This window comes from Maylandia zebra, linkage group LG6 (genome assembly GCF_041146795.1).
Source record: "Maylandia zebra isolate NMK-2024a linkage group LG6, Mzebra_GT3a, whole genome shotgun sequence".
In the NCBI taxonomy this organism is placed as follows: Eukaryota; Metazoa; Chordata; class Actinopteri; order Cichliformes; family Cichlidae; genus Maylandia; species Maylandia zebra.
In genome coordinates this window covers 39,455,623-39,474,533 of record NC_135172.1, presented here as the reverse complement: position 1 = coordinate 39,474,533, position 18,911 = coordinate 39,455,623, and the positions used below count along the sequence as shown (strand labels likewise).

General features: G+C 40.1%; 2 protein-coding genes across 2 annotated transcripts; both read left to right on the top strand.

Moving 5' to 3' along the window:
* Window positions 1-740: 740 nt before the first annotated feature.
* timm10 (translocase of inner mitochondrial membrane 10 homolog (yeast)) lies at window positions 741-4,449 on the top strand. Its single transcript, XM_004538839.3, has 2 exons — window positions 741-974; window positions 3,344-4,449. The coding sequence occupies exons 1-2, from the start codon at window positions 904-906 to the stop codon at window positions 3,537-3,539; spliced, it is 267 nt and encodes an 88-aa protein (XP_004538896.1). The 5' UTR covers window positions 741-903; the 3' UTR covers window positions 3,540-4,449.
* A 1,504-nt stretch (window positions 4,450-5,953) lies between these two features.
* Window positions 5,954-18,201, top strand: unc93b1 (unc-93 homolog B1, TLR signaling regulator). The gene is made up of 13 exons (XM_004538840.4): window positions 5,954-6,145; window positions 8,524-8,640; window positions 8,795-8,936; window positions 9,044-9,197; window positions 9,281-9,442; window positions 10,899-11,028; window positions 11,123-11,219; window positions 12,809-12,933; window positions 14,176-14,358; window positions 14,527-14,800; window positions 14,881-15,002; window positions 15,091-15,213; window positions 17,849-18,201. Exons 2-13 carry the CDS (start codon window positions 8,524-8,526, stop codon window positions 18,092-18,094), a joined length of 1,875 nt encoding a protein of 624 aa, XP_004538897.1. The 5' UTR covers window positions 5,954-6,145; the 3' UTR covers window positions 18,095-18,201.
* The last annotated feature ends 710 nt before the right edge of the window (window positions 18,202-18,911 follow it).

Here is an 18,911-nt window from a genome sequence, read left to right as displayed (position 1 = left end):
GCTACACATTTATAATGCAATACTTTGGATTGAGCTCTGGTATCTATGGAGGTCCTTTGAGTGTCTTGCTGGAAGCAGACATATGAAGATTTGTACACTGTGGTCATAAAGGGATGGACTTGACACACAAAGCAAGGTAAATCTATGCTTTTATGTTTACACCAGAACCATCCAAATACTGCAGAAGAAACCGAGACGTCCAATTACGAAGCAGTTTTTTCCAACCCCAAAACCAAGCATCGGGTGGTTAGTTGAGTTACTGTTGCCTGCTCATCAGCTTGCAGCAGTCTGCCCATTTTCCTTTGTCCTCTGCCATCTACAATTAATTTTTACCCAGAGAGCTGGTGCTCACTGGACATTTGATCTTTTTCTGATCTCTCTGCATTGGAACATCTCAGAAGATTCAAAGCATTTATTGTCATGTGTACAAAGAAAAGCATTTCTCTGTACAATGAAATTCTTTCTCTGGTGTCCACACACATATGCCGGTTAATATGTACTAATAGATAAAATACAAATAGCATGAATAAATAAATGGAGACAGAAGTTTCAGAAATACAGAACAAACCAACTTTCTTCCTCATTCTGATGTTCAGTTTGAACTTAAGCAGGTTTTTTGTCCTTCACTTCCCTGTGAGGCTCTTATCTTACTTTGGACAAATAGAAATACACACACACACCTGTAGAGGGCGCGCTTCCTGCTCCCTCCGCTTTCTGCTTTTTGAATCCAACTTTATTGTCACCGGAAGTGTGTGAGGGAAACGGCACACACGTGTTTTCGTGCAGGTTTGAAGGTTACAGAAGCAGCGGGTACTGCTCCTTGCTTGCTGTCCGGAGGAGAGGCTCAGCGGGACGGTGTGTTTGTGGTTCGAGACCCGGTGTGAGCAGAACTGAAGCGGAGCCATGGATCCTGTGAAGGCGCAGCAGCTGGCGGCGGAGCTGGAGGTGGAGATGATGGCTGACATGTACAACCGGTAAAGCCCAAACAAGCTAACCTCTCAGCTAGCCACAGCAGTCTGCTGTGAAGTGTCGCGGCTTTTATGTGTCAAACTTACATGTATTTACAGTGTGCCAGAATAATGTGCAAAGATAATTACTGTTTAGTGAAGCTGAGCCTGTACAGCTCATCGTTAATGCGAGCAAGTGTCCTGCTGGTGAAGCTCATTATTATAAAGGCCCACCAGCCGGCATGTTTAAGGCAAAGGGTGGCTTCTACTAAAGGCTGGCAAGGGTTAAATCCAGTGTGGGATAGCATTTATTTTAAAAAGAGCTATAGTGACTAAAATTTAAAGGCCTGAGTTTAGTGCTTAACTCACTGAATTTACTTCACATGTCACAATTTTACAGTATAAGCACAGTACGGCTTTTTCTCATAATATAAAGATGTGTCCTTGTGTCATAACACAGTAATCTACTTAAATGCCGTCACTTGTGTAAGAGTACATTCATTCATATTAAGTTAAGTGGTTTTGATCACAAGTATTTTTATACTTGGAAGAAGCAGCAGAGACCTGCATCTCTGAATGAAGAAAAGACGAGCCTGGTTAATATTTATCCTTTCATGACCTTGCACAAATTATACATTCATGTGCTTTTAATAAAGTCTTGCAGTTAAAATCCACTGAGTCAGATTCAGTCAGTTGCCAAAGAAAATAGTTTATGTACTTTTATGCAGGTGTTTTTGGCTTGAAAGAGACGAATAAATATACATGAGCAATGAGTTATGGGTTTGTTCAACCATTCAGATCAAGAAACAAGCAGTTTGCTTGCTTTACTTTTTTGACTGAGGTTTGATTGGCTCTTGGCTCTCTATCAGCTTACTGGGATTTTCTTCTGCAGTAATTTGATGGCGCCCAGTTATTGACATCACTCCATAAACCAAATACTAATGTTTGTTTACATTTTGTGGATGGAAGTGAGCAATAATTCTATCAAATTCTAGTTAACTAGTTCTCTACATTCATATGATACCTGGCAACATCTTAGAGCCATTAAAGATATGTTACTGGCCACCTGATTAGTGCTTGCTCATACGTGATAATTCCCCTTTTGCCTTTAGCATAGATATAAAAAAAAAATGGTGGAAACATTCCTCAGAGATTTTGGTCTGTATTGACGTGATGGCGTCACACAGTTGTTGGACGTTGTCAGATGGGCTGTTCTGTTTAGTTGGGTCTGGTGGTAGGCGAGGCATGTCATGTTTGTTTGTTATGTTTAGTATCTTTTGACAGGAAACATTTTGACACGTCAGTAAGTTGATGTTTCAGATTTAGGGGATTTTATTGGTATCCCAATGCTGGCAGTACTTTTAGAAGTACATAGTGTAAAATGCCTGTTTTTAACAGTTTAACTGTTTCTTGTAGTTCACCAGAACAGTGACAGTAACTGGGCCTTTCAGGCAGTTAGAGGCGTTCGTGGCTTATCGTCTACCTTGTTGCAGTTTTTTGAATCCTGGGGCTGGATGTGAAGAACCTAACCAATAATTTTAATCGGGTTAAAGAAATAATCCACTGAAATGTGATTTATCAGGTCACCATCACTGTGTCTCCTAAGGCAAACGGTGATGGTGACCTGCAGAAGGAACTTAAGGCTTCTTCTGATGAGCATGGTGTTGTATTAAAAGACATTTGGCTAGATGAAGTGCTGTTGGATAGACTCATTCAGCAACATGAAATGAGAGATTGATGACTTTCATGTGTTTTGAGTTTGGTCTCTTTGTGAATCTCCTGCAGTGAAGAGGAACTGGGTTTAATGTCCGTCGGTGGTCATGTGGTGTTTGTTGGGCAAGGATGTATGAAATTCTGTCCTCGGGGCTTATCCCTGTGAAGACTTTGAGGACAAAGGAAGTAATTAGTTGCCATTTATCTTTTTGCTAGTTCTTCTTTGAAGTATATAATTAAACTGAATCTGTGTCTCTCCCTGCTCTGATGAAGGATCTGTGTCAACACCGGGAAGCACATTTCTGCTGTGACATGAGCCAGAATACATTTTATTTGCAGAAATTCTAAATACTCTTCTTAAATGCACCTTTTCTTGACCTAAAAGTTGGTTAATTTAACATCTTTATGAAATTAAATAACTATTATATCAGGTCATATGAAACTATGAATTTTAAAAGGAGAGTATTCAGAGCCAACTTTAGGTTCACAAAATAACTCCAGCAGATGGCGCTGTTCTGTTTTACTAAGTGACTGTTGTAAGCAAGTCATAATGGGGACCCCACAATAAGGTGCTTATGCGTGAATATATCATGTAGTAACACGTTTGTTATGTTTTAAAAATGTATTTTTATCATCACTCTTAATACTGAAGAATCTTGACTGTTTCCTTCCTTTCCTCTCAGAATGACTAATGCCTGCCACAGGAAGTGCGTACCGCCACATTATAAGGAGGCAGAGCTGACCAAGGGTGAGTCGGTCTGCCTGGACCGCTGCGTGGCCAAATATCTGGACCTTCACGAGCGGCTAGGACGCAAGCTGACGGAGCTCTCAGTCCAGGACGAGGAAATGATGAGGAAGGCGGCTGTGGGGAGCGGATAGACGTGGATGAAGAAAACAAAATGGAGAATGATGTGGGATCAAAAGGTCATGGGGATGGGGTTAGCATGTGTGGCTTCAAACAATGAGAGACTTGTATTTTAATTAAAGGGTGGGAAATAAAAAAAAAAAGAAAAGTGTGGAGTTAATGCTGTCGAGGGCCCGCTGAGAGAAACTGCCTCTTCCTCAGAAACTTGGTGGATCAGCAGCATAAGGACATGTTGAAACTACTCACAGTGGACCAGACACTCTGGATCTTTTCCACTTTCTGTACGTTGAGCCTGGACTCTCGAAGTCACTTGAAAATCTGACTGAAAAGGAGAAAGGCCTCTGATGCGTAACACCAGAAAGCTAGAAACCTGGTTACATGTGACAGGTCCAGACAAATGCAAAGAATGATTCAACTTTAATCTTTATCTCAATTCACCCTTTGAACTGGGGTCAGATTTTTCTTGTTTGGTTTTGGAAGGCACTGAAAGTAAATATAGACTCTTTGCAAAGCTGCAGTTCAACCCGTGGAACTAGTTTATTTACAGTTGTCTGTCATGCAGACATGTCAGTCCTGTGCAACACCTCAGAAACAGCGAATCATGGGTCAGGGCATGCACAGAATTCATTATGGGCTGAGCCAAAATGTCTTTTTTGTACTATTCATAGTTTACTCTTTTGACCCTGGTTGGTTCTTTGTCTTTAACAGCTCAGATAAAAACAAAAAAAAACAATGCCTGAACTTTGCTCATTTTGTCATGCTTGTGTAGACTGTGTTGTGCTGTGTGTCAGTGGACCATGTTTTAGTGTGCGTGTCTCTTTTTCTTCATGTTTAAACCACAGTGACACAGCTTTTCATCTGCACTGCAGAGAAGCTGCACAGTGTGCTGTTAACTCTAATAAAGCGCTGTCATCGTGTAGCCTAGCTTCATGAGTGTTGGAAGTATTTATTCTGGCCCTCACACGAGGTTTGTGGTATGGTTCGACTTCACTCTCGTGCAGAGTGTGTGAATGAATATACAGTAACTATAAGATGAAATACAATGAAATCTCGAGTGATTATTACAGATACAACATAGTGTTTTTCTACATTTTGAAAAAAAAAGGTTCTAAAAGTTTTGTTGATATGAAATTTTCTGTGAAGAATTCTGAAACATGATCACAGAACTCTTTCCTGGTTTAAGAAAAACTGCTTTACAACTTCAGGCCAGGGACGACCGCGCTCAAGGAGGGAGGCTGATTAACCATATCTACAATCAAGAGATGCAGATATAGAGGGTTTAAAACATGAAGCAAACCACTGGTTACACAAGAAGAAGAAGGCTAGATTAAACTTTGCAAAAAAGCATGTCAAAGATCCTGCTTGGCTAAAACTAAAAGTCATTATGGACAAGTGAAAACCTGAGCGTCGAAGGAGAGACACCTTAAGATCTCAAACACGGCACCATCTGTCAGACATGGTAGAGACAGTGTTATAGTTTGAGAATGTATGGCTGGCAGTGGAACCGTGCCACTAGTGTTTATTTGTGACCAATAGAGCATGCTTTTCAGTTACTGAAGGCAGAGAGAGCCACAAACAAGCAGCAACTGAAACCGGCTTTCAGCTTTCTATCCATAATGCAGGCAGTGTCTGGATCTAAAGATCTTTCTCTAGAATAAGTAAAGTTTGTGCATTTTTACTCCTGTGTACCAGCATGACGTCACCAGAGCAGGAACAGCAATGCGTGTTATTTTTTATTAAATGTATAATTAATGAGTTCACTGCAGCTCTCGCACTCTGCAAAGCCATCTGGTGGGTCGCTCTGAATCAACCAAACCGAGCAAGTGTGAGACATTGTTGCTCCCACCGCTCAACAGAACAACACGTGTGATGTTATAACAGAACTGCAAACTGCGCAACTGAGACGGAATTATAATAACCGGTGGATTTCAAGCGGTTTGCTTCAGTATTAATTTTATATATCCCATGCCCCCTCCATCCACAGCCCGTGATACCGCGCTTAATAATTATTAATAATTCTTTAAAAGTTCCGACACACACACACATGTCTGGTTTGCTATCCTCGTGGGGACATCCCATTGACATAATGCTTTCCCAAGCCGCTTACCCTAACCCTAACCATCAAAAATGAATGTCTAATCCTAATCATAAGCCTAAACCTAACCATAAACTAATTGTAACTCTAACCCTAAACTCACATTTTGAGCCTCAAAAATGCCTTCAACTCGTGGGGACGAACATTTTGTCCCTCATAAGTCCTCACAAAGACGTCTAAACATGTATACACACACACACACGCACACACACACACACACGCACACACACACACACACACACACACACACACACACGCACACACACACACACACACACACACACATAGAGCGTGAAGGGGGCGTGTTTCCTAAAAGCGCGTCTGCGGCTTTAAGAGAAGCAGGCACAAGTGAGGAAGTGAAGATAGCTAACTTTCGTTTCCTCCACGAAACTTTTTATTTATACTGCACCTAATATAAGAAAGGAGAAGTAACGACAACAGGGTCTGAAAGGGACACAGGGGCGGGGATGTCCGTGTGTCTCTGTCCCCGTCTTCATTCTGCTTCAGCCCCGCTCCACTGACACGGTAAGTGAATTTCAGGGTAGATGGCAAAACACGGTGGTGATTGTTTTATGAACGTGGGTTTGACTAATAACTTTGAAACGCTGAAACGTCAACAAGACCCGGATGCAAACTGTCATGAAAGTAATAACAAGGGTCATAATATGACTCTGTCAAAGAAATCTGAAATAAGGGGTTAAACGCAGTTACACCATCCCGCACGGCTTTAACTTTCATAGTTTCCATACTGGGAAGGAAAAGAGAAGTCAGGCAAACAAAAGGCTTGTGAATGAGGCTGGTTTGTTAAGACAGACACGCTTTTCTGTCGATAAAGGTGTTTTGATGGATCACATCTGCTTTTATAAAAATGCAGTTTATAAATCTGGTCATAAAAAGTCATAAAAGAAACAAAAGACACTTCAGTAATTATTACAGGAGAAGGGGGAGTCCATGAACTGTGAATGGTAACCTATAATAGTAAGAATAATATTAATTATGCAAAGGAATGTGATGTAAATACAATTTAAAAGAAACAAAGGAACACTTCTTGTATCCTATGCAAGTTCATTTTCTCTTGTTGGGGGTTTGAATCACCAAGTGTGGTACTCACCACTGATTCGGCAGGTTTTTAATTCAAAAACAGAAAACTTTATCACTTAACAACTTAAACACAGGGACTGAGCGAGGCCACAAAGTGATTGCATGTATTTAAACTTCTGTTACTGACTTGTTGGCCTTTAATATGTGAAACATATGTCAAATGTATCCCTCATGAATGACATCAAGTTATTTTGAGCTACAAACAACATTCCTGTCACAATGTAGAAGCTGCTGTCAAAGCGACTTTTTTATATCCTTTATTTATTCGGTTGAAAAGCCTCACTGAAAGGAAACATGTTCTTTTAAAAAGTGATCTGGCCAAGAGGGCAGCAGAAACTGCAACAATTTAACATAACAGTTGTATAAAGAGAGTTCAATAAAACAGGACTTTAATCCTCACTGTACATGCACAATTAAATTATGGGTACTCCACACGAACTATGCAGGAGGATATAAATAGTAAGAGTAAACAGCAGAGATGTACAGTCCAGAGGAATCTATACAAAACAACAAAAAAGCACAGTGGCCAAAAAGACCGAGTTGGTTATGATGTAGGTACAATAATGCAGACTCATAAAGATACTTGCAAAACAGGCCATTTCTTAATTTCATATATAACCTCTGTGTGAATCCTGTTCACCAAAGTCTGCCAACATACGTAAAGACATTAGACATCAAAACACATTGGAAACATTGGAAATCAGTTGTTGGCACAACACCAGAACTGGTTCAAAAGGTCCAGCATAGAACAGTGGACGGCTTTACAAGCGGAAAAAATGCAGTGATGTCATAAATGTCACCAGCTTTTTATAAAATGCACTGCAGCTTGTGGTGATTCCAGTATTATTACAGAGGCATACAAATGTAAGAAGAGTTGCAAGTTTTAGTTAGTTTTAGTTGTTTAGAAACGCTGCAGTCGTTTAGCTCCAAAAACACATGTGAAGGTTTTGGACTTTTGTAGCTGCACCGTGATCGGCACGCGTAATAAACGTGCAGCTCACGGTGCACGGGAAGGTCAACCTGCCATACTGCTCTGGACACACAACTGAAACTGAATTTCTTTAAACAACAGCACACACTGCTCGTCTTTTTTATGTTTCATTAAATGTGAATATTTTGTTGGACTTTTACGTATAATAATTTCACTTGAAATAAAAACTTGGATAAAATAAGTTAAACAGTCGCGTGTTAAAGTACTCATTCAGCTAGTTTTTAAAATAAATGAAAATATCATATCCTGATGTGAATGTGAGTAGTCCCTTATCTGAACATATCCTCTATATAACTGCCACCCCCTATTCTATGATTTCTTAATATTTGTATTAAAATAGCTTTTCAAGCTTTAAAACGTTTTGGCACGTTGTGTTGAGAAACAATTAAGAGGAAGTATGGCTTCTGTAATGCTGCTTCTGTATGCATTTTTGTGAATTTTAACACAATCTCACTTTATAACGTGTTCAGTTTTAAAGCTATAAATACATGTGCTAAAATTAGCCAGTTATGTTTTGTCTCAGAGTACTCAAAACAAAAATAAATGAACAAAATACTTAAAAATAAATCTGAAAATGCATCTAAAGTGATTTGGAGTCAGGTGTGTTTGATACAACATTATAGTAATTACACTAATGATATTTACGTCTGCAGTTAATTTGATTCTGAAAACTTTAAGCATCTATAATTAGAGTTTCGTTCATGTGCAGCAGCTTGAAAACCACGGTGGCTGCAGGTGGCCGATTGGTTTCGATGATGGCAGAAGGTGCAGTGAAGTATTAATATAGCGTGCTGCTTCTTCTGGTCACCAGATGGAGGCAACTGGCGAGGAAGCTTTGATCCCTCATGATGATCAGTTTGTTGTGCCTCCAAATGGCAACGTGAACGAAATGCTCAATGTGGACCACGAAGACAACGTGCAGGGCCAGGTGAGCTCAGCTGATTTCAGAGAACCTTCATAAATCCAGCTTCTCTGGTTATCAGTACGGTGTACTACGGATCAGAACAATCCGATTTTAATTTGATAAACACGTCTCTGCCTCTGCTTAAGTGTTGCATAACTTTTTGTCCTTCTTTCTTTAGATGGAGGAGTTTTTGGGCCCACAGGCTGATTACAACGAGGAGGAGGAGGAGAAGAAATACTATCGAAGGAAGAGGCTGGGAATCATCAAGAATGTTGTTGCAGCCAGTATTGGAGCCATGATTGTGTACAGTGTGTACATGGGTGAGTTTCCCTGAAGATGGGGTGCTGAAACTGGCAAACAGGCACACACAGACAGGGTAGCTTGAATACTCGTGAACATTTACTGTACCTGTACATGTGTGCAACAGGCCTCCTGCAGATGCAGTTGATCCTCCACTATGATACGACCTACCGTGAGGTAAAGTACAGCAACCTCGGCCTGCAGGACATCGACCAGAAGATGCTGATGGGGATTAATGTCACACCGATCATAGGCCTCCTGTACACGCCTCTCCTCATCAGGTAGCAACATAAACCCAAGTTTTAAAACATGTCTTTATATAAATGTTCCTGCTCTTCCTTTAAACACCCTGTCTCACATCCAGGTTTCTAGGTACCAAGTGGATGATGTTCCTGGCTTCGGGGATCTACGCTCTCTTCGTCTCTACAAATTATTGGGAGCGTTACTACACCCTCGTTCCATCGGCTGTGGCCATCGGTGTGGCCATTGTGCCCCTGTGGGCCTCCTTGGGAAATTATATCACACGGTGAGAAAGAAGAAGTAGAAGTTTGGGTGGGTGGAAGTGCTTCCTTAACTCTTGCTGCGTCTTAAGATTTATAGAAATAAAAAACAAACAAACAAAAAATCCCCTAAAACTATAGTAACCTTTCAGGATATTCTATTCCAGTGAAGGAAGTAGAAAGCGGCTGTTCCTCTTGCCTCATTCATTCTTTTAAAAGCGAGCCAATCACGGGCCGATCAGGTAAAACAAACTAGCAGAAAGAGCAAGAAAGTCTCCATGGGAGGCACAATACAGTGGTGTAGTGGGCTTTGTCAGCAGACTTTTAGATGAGAGAGGACGATTGAAATCTTGAAAAAACAAACAAACAATACCTTATAAAAAGGCTTTAGTGCGACTCTTCAGTTCATCCTCTGTGAGAAACACGCCGTTTCAGCTCCTCTCTCTAGTCTCTATCCCAGCTTTTGTCTGAGTTGCTCATGAGCAGAAGGTTTGAACAGCAAATGGAGGCCTCTGTGGTCACAGCCAGATCCATGTGCCACAGTGACATCAAACAGCCAAGACTACAGTAAAAGTGTTTAGAGCAGTCTGAAGCCCTAAACACTTTTGGCTCACAGGAATTGTTTGTTTATATGCAGACATCATTACTTGAAACTACGTGTTTATCATGAGTAGCTACAGGATTTAACAGAGCGACAGAAGAAGATCTCAAGTGTAGGCAGTAGTAGAGCTCTGTAAAGAACATTTTGCTATTGTAGCTCTTCAAGCAAAAATGGGACTCCTGGAGTTTTAGAGCCTGGCACAATTTTCCTAGTAGCTAATCGAGCAATGCTCCATATTTCTGCTAGATGTAAGGTCTAATGTTTACATGTTTCATGTGGATGATAAGAGCTGCTGCTTTATGAAGACACTGAATACCTGTCCCTACTTCACGTGTCCCTCCGGCACAACAAAGCTCTCAGAAAGCATCATCGAGTGAGCATTATTTAAAATGTCTTTTCATCAACAGATGTAACAAAACCTTGTATCAGTTTAATCAACGGCAGACTGAAAGAACAATTTACCAGGCTCTTTGTTGTATTTCCTTTGAGCCGTGCTGCGCTGACTACAAGCTGAGATCTTTTTTTCTGTCACCGCCTGTTCAGTTTGTATTGATCTTTCTTTTTATTATAAATGCTGCTGGCAGAATACTTTTTTTTTAATGCTCTGATGTGTTTTTGCCTTTTATGAAGTCGCTAAATCCTAAAAGAGGAAATGTGAATGTAAAGCTTGTTCTCGGGTTCTTTACACCTCCTGAATATAGAGCATTTATAGGGCAAAGCGTAGTTGTTAGTGTGAAACAGAGACAGCCTATGTGGTTTTGATCAATTTAAACACTTCATACACAGAGACAAGGGGCTCGTGTGATTAATTGAAGATAAGTACAAAATAAATGCCTCTAAATTTGTTTTCTAACACCATAAACACTCTCACATATGCACAGGATGGCACAGCAGTACTATGAATGCGTCAACTATAAGGAGGAGCACGTGCAGGAGCAGAAGAAGCTCCCAAAGGGAGCGTGCCACAGCTATATCATCGTCTTCCAGTCGGTCTTTAACATCATTTTCAATGTGAGTCTTTCAGCTTTCCCTCATTAATGATGTTATTAATATCATACTGTTTGCTGGACAAACGGGCAAACCTTTTTCTTTTCTTCTGCGTCAGCTGAGTTTTGTCTTCGCCGAGTTCCCCATGGCCTTCGTCCTCAACAGCGTTTACCTCCATGATAACTCCCACGTCCTCGCCCAAGTGAAACACTGCGGTAAAGAAACTTGCCTCCTCACTTCCAGTAGCGACTTGTACAGATACACCATAATAAGCTCGGGACAATAAAAGTTAAATTTACTTCCATGTTAATATTAAGAGGAAGAGTATGGGAAATAGGAATGTTTATCAACTTTTCAACTAAATCCATCATCATTCCAAAAAAAGAAAACAATCTATCCTGTTAATTGTGAGGCTGTCATTTAAAACCAGTTAATTCATGTAACTTTTTCTATTTATAATAAATTATATTTTAGAGATTTTAACTCCCATCCCTGCTTTTTATTTTGTAAAAACACACAAGGAAGTCCATCAGTCTTCCCGTCTTACTCTTTATTAGTTCCCCTAGTGCCTTGTGGAGTGTTTGGAGGATTCAGAGTAATCATAGACAAACACTTTGTTGCCCGAGTGTTAATATTGACTAGGCAGAACGTAATTATTAAAAAAAGAAAGAAAAGAAAAAGCTGACACAGCCACTTTGTTACCTGGTTTAATCCAAGTACTAAAAGTAAAATTAGCAAGAGGCTTGTAAAAGAGCCACACACTTCTCTCAGAGACCAAACCACAGCCAAACCTGGAGGCTCGTTATCTCACCAGGTGCTGGAAACAGGTTGAAATATCCACACATTGTTCTGTGTCTGCTGGATTTGTGAATTTCAAAAAGCAATAAAATGTTAATTTGTATTTTCAACTTTCAGCGCAAATTTGAAATCTGATGTTCAGTACTCAATCTTATCTACAAAGACTGCTAGTGATGTAATGATTCAGCCTAATTATTCCACATGTCAATGATCCCTGCACTGCCAGTGCAGAAAAAAAACTGGATAGAAAAACACATCATGGGTTGGTCTCCCCAGAGCCTGAACCTCAACATTATTAAAGCAGTGGGGATCATGTTGACAGAGAAATGAACAAAAGGCAGAAACAGCCAAAGTAGAGCTTTGAATGTCCTTCAAAAAGCCTACAGGCTAGAACTGTTCAAGCTGTTTTTGCTGGTTCAATAAATTGCTGCATGCCTCTAAGATTTTTGCACAGTACTTTCAGTACTAGTTAAGCACCATGATCACAGCTGCTTTTTTAAAATCAGCAGTGCAAAACTAAACAGGTGGTAAAAAATAAAAATAGTTGGTAACATTGGTATTATTCAAAATGAAACTTAAAGAGAAACATCACCAACTGACAGGCTGTGTCACAGTTTCCCCATTCAGATGTTTTCATTAAGTGGAAGTAGGTTTACTGGCTAAAAAACACACATTTTAACAGTAGGAGGAAACAGACCTGAGGTAGAGGATCACATGACTGTAGCTGACCTCTTCGATTTACATCACAACTGCATAAAGAACTTTGTTTTCTTCAGTCTGCAGCTCTGTTAGGTTTTATTAAATCAGCATTCCTATCTGCCTTTCATCCACTCAGAGACTTTTAAAGCATTTTTGTAATTTTATAAAGTACGGCTGCAATAAAAGTCTGTAAAGTACAGTTTGTTGCTTAAATGTACAGACAGACACTTTAACAGTCTGTAGGATTAACACAGGCTGTTTGGCTGACATCAGTTATTTTCTAATTTCTTTCCTGTCCCTAAACCAGGTGCTAAAGTCACCGGATTGATCCCCGGCTTCAACAACACCGTGCTGAAAAAACTGCCAAGCTCCATGCTGCTCATCCAAGTGGAGAGCGTGCTCATGGGCTTCGCCTTCCTCTCGATGATCATTGTAAGTTCTCTTCCTACACAGGCACATAAACACGTAGACTCGAGGTCATTCAGTTTGTTTAGGTGTTTGTTTTCTAATTATCTAGACAGGCTTTGTATAATCTGTGTCGCTGTTTCCTGTTGTGACGTTCTTGCAAAACAACAATAAAACATCAGCATTAAGTAGTCACTAGACAAGCATATAAAACCAAAACAAAGAGCAAATTACTGAGAGAAAATTGAATTGGGTACCCAAAAAATGCTCTGATGGAATTAACACCGAGCTGAAACGGTAATCTTATTCTTATAAATCCCTGTGTACATCACTTTCTCATTAAAAGATAAATGTAAAAATGCTCTGAGGAAACCATTTCAGATGGAATTACATGTGATAAAAGTTTTCTTAAGAATGTTTGGATTTACAGAGAAGAGAAATTAATCCTTAGATAATATCAAATCTTTATAAAGAAAGGAAAACAATTAAGCCTTTTTCAAACCTGTATTGATGTCTAAAATATGGCATGTTGTGTGCAGCTGAGAACCTCTCTCACAGTTAGCATGTGTAACCCACGAGAAGCTATAAATATTCAATAAACAAGACGTTCAGATTGATGTTATAAAAGAAATCACAGGAGAGCTACTGTAAAGCTAAAGCTGCAAACTATAAAGCGTAAACAGAGAAGCAGCAGAGCGCCGCAACTCCAGGCATCCCCAAAGATAAGGTCTGTGGTGGTCTTGTAACAGAGTTGATTACGACATTCATTAGCTGTAATTTATGTGCTTGAAAGTTCTATATTAGTTGTTTTACAGTATTCTATTATTGTTAGGCTCACATTATACCATGTAGGGTGATCCAATCAGACGTTTTATAACCGTTCTTGTGGCTACTTGCAAGATATGAACAAAGCACTGGAAAACACCTCAGACCTCTGGTATTTAAAGTCAGTGAATTGGGATTCTTGCTGGGAAGCTAGCATCCATTTAGCTTACAATTTGTTCGAGGAATTGCTGGAAACGATGAAAGTGATGAGACTAAACTAAAACAAGCTAATAGATGCTAAAACACTTTTTCACTGGCTTTAGTCTGTACCAACTGGGTACCAGCTGCTAGTTTAAGAGCTAATGTTGCTCTCAGGCATCTGTTGTGTTTGTTCTATTCTTAGACATTTTTTAAAACCTCACCATGGGACAAAAACAAACTGAAGCACAAGCTCCATTGAAAATGATTCTGAATAAAGTGATCTCTGTGTGCTGCTACTCACAGTTCCTCGGGCTGTGTGGGGCCGCCTACCGCCCAACAGAAGAGATCGACCTTCGCAGTATAGGCTGGGGAAACATCTTTCAGCTGCCTTTCAAACACCTGAGGGACTACCGCCTGCGGCTGCTCTGCCCCTTCTTCATCTACAGTGGATTCGAGACACTGTTTGCCATCTCTGGATTCACCCTGGTACTAAACTCATGCAGATTGTCTGTACAGTAGTTTAAGTTTGTTAAAGAGAAACGGAAATACAGATGTAAAGATGTAGGATTTAAGGATGTCATGAGAGAAAGCAGAGTTGTGAATCAGGTCATAAAATGTTGAAAGAATGTGTCTCCCCCCCTTCTTTCTCAACAGTCTTACGGTGTATGTGCTTTGGGTCTAAATAAACTGTGGCTTCTCATCGTCGTCTACGGCCTCTCCGCCTCCATCTTTTCCTCCCTTAGCCTTTCCCTCTTACGGCTTCCACGCTGGGTGTGTCTCATCAGTGGTGCTTTTGTGCATGGAGTACTTGTGGTGGTTCTCATGGCATTTTCTCCAGAGCCGAAATGCCTCAAGTATGAGGGCCCTCTACTAGTGATCTCTGCGCTATGGGGACTCGGCACCGCCCTGAACAAGACAGGCGTCAGCAGTGAGTATCATCCATGGTCTCTATGTTTGCATGTCTTCAGCTATGACACGTGACAACATGAGTTCCTCTGTGTGTTCCAGCCCTACTCGGAATGCTGTACGCTGAAGAAAAGGAACGCCTGGACTTTGTCTACACCATCTATCACTGGTGGCAGGCAATCGCCATCTTTATAGTATACCTTTGGTATGGTCTTCCTATGAGGGTATGTGACTCGGTGTTTATGTCGTTAGTTTTTCCCTCCATTTTTTTGTTCCTAGTCTAACCTATTTTTTTCTTCACTTTCCTTTAAGGCAAAACTTTCCATACTACTAGTCACTTTGTTGCTGGCTTGCTGTTGCTATTGGGTGATGGAGCGTCGCCTGGCCAAGAGAGTGCCATTCAGACTGCCTCGCATCCCTCGGCCACGACACAAGGTAACTAGTCAGTCCATCGAGGATCAATACATGAATCTGGTCTTTGTAATGAGCCCTTTTCAAACATGATCTCTGCATGTTTTCAGGAAAATCAAAGGTGTTTTGTCACGTTCCACACAGCAGGAGAGTTTGTCCGACATGTTTTCTCTCCGGAACCCCCCCCCCCGATTAGAGCATGCAGGGCGCTGGGGACATGACAAACTCAGTGGGAACCTTGAGCGGTTTCTTTGCTCACACAGTGTGTTATAGTCTTTACCTGAAGTATAAGGTGACACACGGTGTAACGTGAATAGTGGGCACTAGCAAACTTTAAGTCAGAACTAATGGACAGGCCTCTCCTCTGCTATAAATCATTATAAGTCAACGAGTTATATAATTAAAGAAGGAAAAAGGGGAATAAAATAAGGAGGAAGCTAGACTTCAGGGTCTCCAAGGTTTGACCCCTGGACCTCTGCTCCAACACCGCCACCAAAACCATGAAAAAAGAAAAAAAGAAATCGGAGCTCTGTGTTAAAAACATAAAAAAATTGAAGACTATAAACTAATTAGGCTCTGCTGCTACTCACAAACACAGGAAAACAGTTTAGAACATGGCAGAGAGACAGAGAAGTTACCCTAGGTTATGATTAAAGGTCACGTTTTGAATTTTACTGGGCTCATCCTGAAAACACAGATCACAGTGGCCAGTAAGGAGTGGTTTAGTAGTGCTGGATCGAAGTGCAGTTTCATTAATGAGCAGAATGCTGATCAGCTGCAGCACTCAGGTGTGGCAGGCTTTTCTCATTTTTCTAATTTCATCTTCTCTGTCCTCCATCCGCCTCCTCGTCCCCTTGAAATCAGTCTCAGTACATCACGCTGGAGGATGCCTCAAGTCCTAAAATCCACCTGAAGGGCAGAGGCTATAATTGAAGATGCACACGTGAAGTGTTTTCACTGTCAATTTATAAAACAGGCACGCAGCTGGAATATGCAAACCATGGCCACAGGGGCACTCTTTAAAACCTTGTATTCATATGTTGTTTCAGTCATTTAATTTCACCAGACTCTCTGCTTGTCATAGATTCTGTGTGTGTGGTTAAAAGATAATTCAAAATCTTGTCACATTGTGCCATGTTATCAATTTAATTAAAAGTGTCCCTAAATATGAAACGTTCTGAGCACTGTTAAACCTCACGTAATAAAATACAGCTGTAGCAATTTATTATGCAGCTGTGACCAACTTCATGTTTAATTCACATCTAATTGACTGTAAACTAAAGCTACGCAGCGAGGATCTCATTTTGCTACCTGACTCCAACTTCTCATGTTCCTTCGTCATCTCATCAATGTGAGTGGAGTCGAGTATGTCGACTTTTCTGTGGACATATTATAGTGGCTTTAAGATATATTAGTTTAGATTTAAGATATACTTAGATATTATACATAAATCAGAATAAAAATATTCTGATTGATCTGAATTTTTGGTTTTGCAATAAGGCAGCAGGCAAAAAATAGTCTGTTTAAAGAAGATTAAATACAGTGTTGTTTATCAACTACACCACAAACTGAGCAGTGACGCATTTTCTGCACGAGCTGTCATCGTTTCTTTAGATTTCAACAACAATCAGAATCTTTCTGTGATATGGAACTGAACATATCATAAAGGTCTCTGTGGGCCTTTGGGAGGTGGCTGTGTTTGTAAGCAGACAATACAGGCAATTAGTGCATGTTACCGTATTTGACAGACATCCATGCATATTCCTGTATTTCTGATCATCTGACAAAAATGAAACCCTAATTAAGAGGCAGCTGATTATTTTTCTTATGCTCTGGCTGAAATTACTTTGGGGCATGCCAAAAACTCCCCCATGCAGTCTGTAAAAACTTTTTCTTTGAAGAGGAATGAGTAGATATAAGCTCATTATTTTTCCCTTTTTTTCCTTCATTATCTTTTGTAGAAAAAAAACTCACACCAAAGGCAAATTAGTTTTTCAAACATAGTTTACAGTTATCTGCAAATGTATGAGCAGTATTACCCATGAAGGTGTCCTTTAGGACAATGTCTGAAAATAATATTACATGTCTATCACGTCCGTGTCACTATTTAAACATGTGTGAAGTCACTGAATACACATGGTTGTTGTTATATTTGTATTATATTCTATGCATGGATTTTGCTGTGTATAACAGTGACCTATCAGAAACAAGTATTTGCACACAGAAAATCCTTGAGATGGCATTTTTGTGGATTCAGTCTGATTTATTTTGCTGACTCCTTCTCTGTTGATTTTAGATTTTAGCCTTTCACGCAAAAATATAAAAAGGCGCTTCAATCAAGCTTTGAAGGATCTTATTTGTTTTACATTAAAGTAAATGGAAGTTTTATTTTGAGGTTTCTGAGTGATGGCAGACCAAAAGAAGTAGATAGAACAGGCTGTTGAGAGATTGTCTGCTTACATAAGCGTTTTATATAAGTAGAATATAGCGTTTTGTTATGTGGTTAGATTAGAATTGCTAAAAACTGATTTGTCCTTCTTCTGGAAGAAGGTAATCCAAGGATCAGTGCATTTTATTGTGAAAAATGCTACTGCATACTAAGCTAGAAACGGGTTTTGACATCAGAGCAACTAATTCAACTAATTCTTTTTGTCCTCAGGTCAAAGGTTACCGCTACCTGGAAGAGGACAACTCCGATGAGTCCGACTCGGAGAGGAGCGAGGAGGACGACAGAGAAGATGAGAGGGAGGAAGACGACTGTGATGTAGTGCAAAATTTGGACGGGGAGGAAAGGGACCAAGAGGGTTGGTATCAGGGAGCTAACTCACCCAGAGCCAGGAGAAGAGGAGCCGAGGGCCGTGGACAGGACGACGCCCGTGTGAACGAGAGGGACGGAGAGATATGAGAAGAGGAGAGGAAGAGTTAAAATAGCACTGGACGCTCTTTTATTCATTAATATTTCTGTAAATTTTTGTTTTTCAGTGGAAAATATAAAAATTAAGAAAAAGCCCCGATAGTTTATAGTTTTCTAACTTTGAAGGAAAGCTATAGGTAACTGCTTAAGTGAAATTACAATCATCAATAAGAAAAGTACACCAGCTTTAACGGCTATATTGTTATAACACATCAGCATATTCTGGATAAAACCAAAAAATTGAGTCCTTTTTCTTTCTATGTAGACTGGCTAACCAAATGATAAGTGCAGAGAGCATTTCACTTGCTTTTGTGCTTCTTCTTCATGAGAATTTGTTGTTTATTATTGAAAAAAAATCTGCATAGAAAGAGTTGAAAGCAAGCGACAAAATGAAGGAATTGATTTTCTGAGTTTAATCACAAGGTGAAGCGTGTTTTGATAGAAAAACAAGCCTGCCTCTTGTAAGCAACATAAAAAAGCCCCATATTTGTTGTTTTAATTCCTTATAATTTCAGTATTTCATTTAATAGTGTTTGCACATTAGTCAGAGAATCTGGAATCACACAAGGCATTGTCAGAAGCGGTCTGCTGTGAGATGCAGAAGATGAGCTTGAATATATGTTTGATGAAGTGCAGCATTCAGCATGTGCGTAGTTCAGTCTTTTCTGACTAATCCCAGTAAGGTATAGATTTTAGAAATCTAAAATAATATTCAGAAACAAACAAACTGAAAGGACTACAGCCACACGAGCTATATGCTAACATTAGCATGTAGCCCTGCAACATTACTTGCTCCATCTTGGTTTGT

Excerpts from the sequence above, each read along its gene's own strand:
- timm10 (XM_004538839.3), top strand. The coding sequence starts at position 904 with ATGGATCCTGTGAAGGCGCAGCAGCTGGCGGCGGAGCTGGAGGTGGAG. Across the intron at positions 975-3,343 it reads ATGGCTGACATGTACAACCG|AATGACTAATGCCTGCCACA; the intron begins GTAAAGCCCAAA and ends CTTTCCTCTCAG.
- unc93b1 (XM_004538840.4), top strand. The coding sequence starts at position 8,524 with ATGGAGGCAACTGGCGAGGAAGCTTTGATCCCTCATGATGATCAGTTT. Across the intron at positions 12,934-14,175 it reads CCTTCCTCTCGATGATCATT|TTCCTCGGGCTGTGTGGGGC; the intron begins GTAAGTTCTCTT and ends TGCTACTCACAG. Across the intron at positions 15,214-17,848 it reads TCCCTCGGCCACGACACAAG|GTCAAAGGTTACCGCTACCT; the intron begins GTAACTAGTCAG and ends TTTTGTCCTCAG.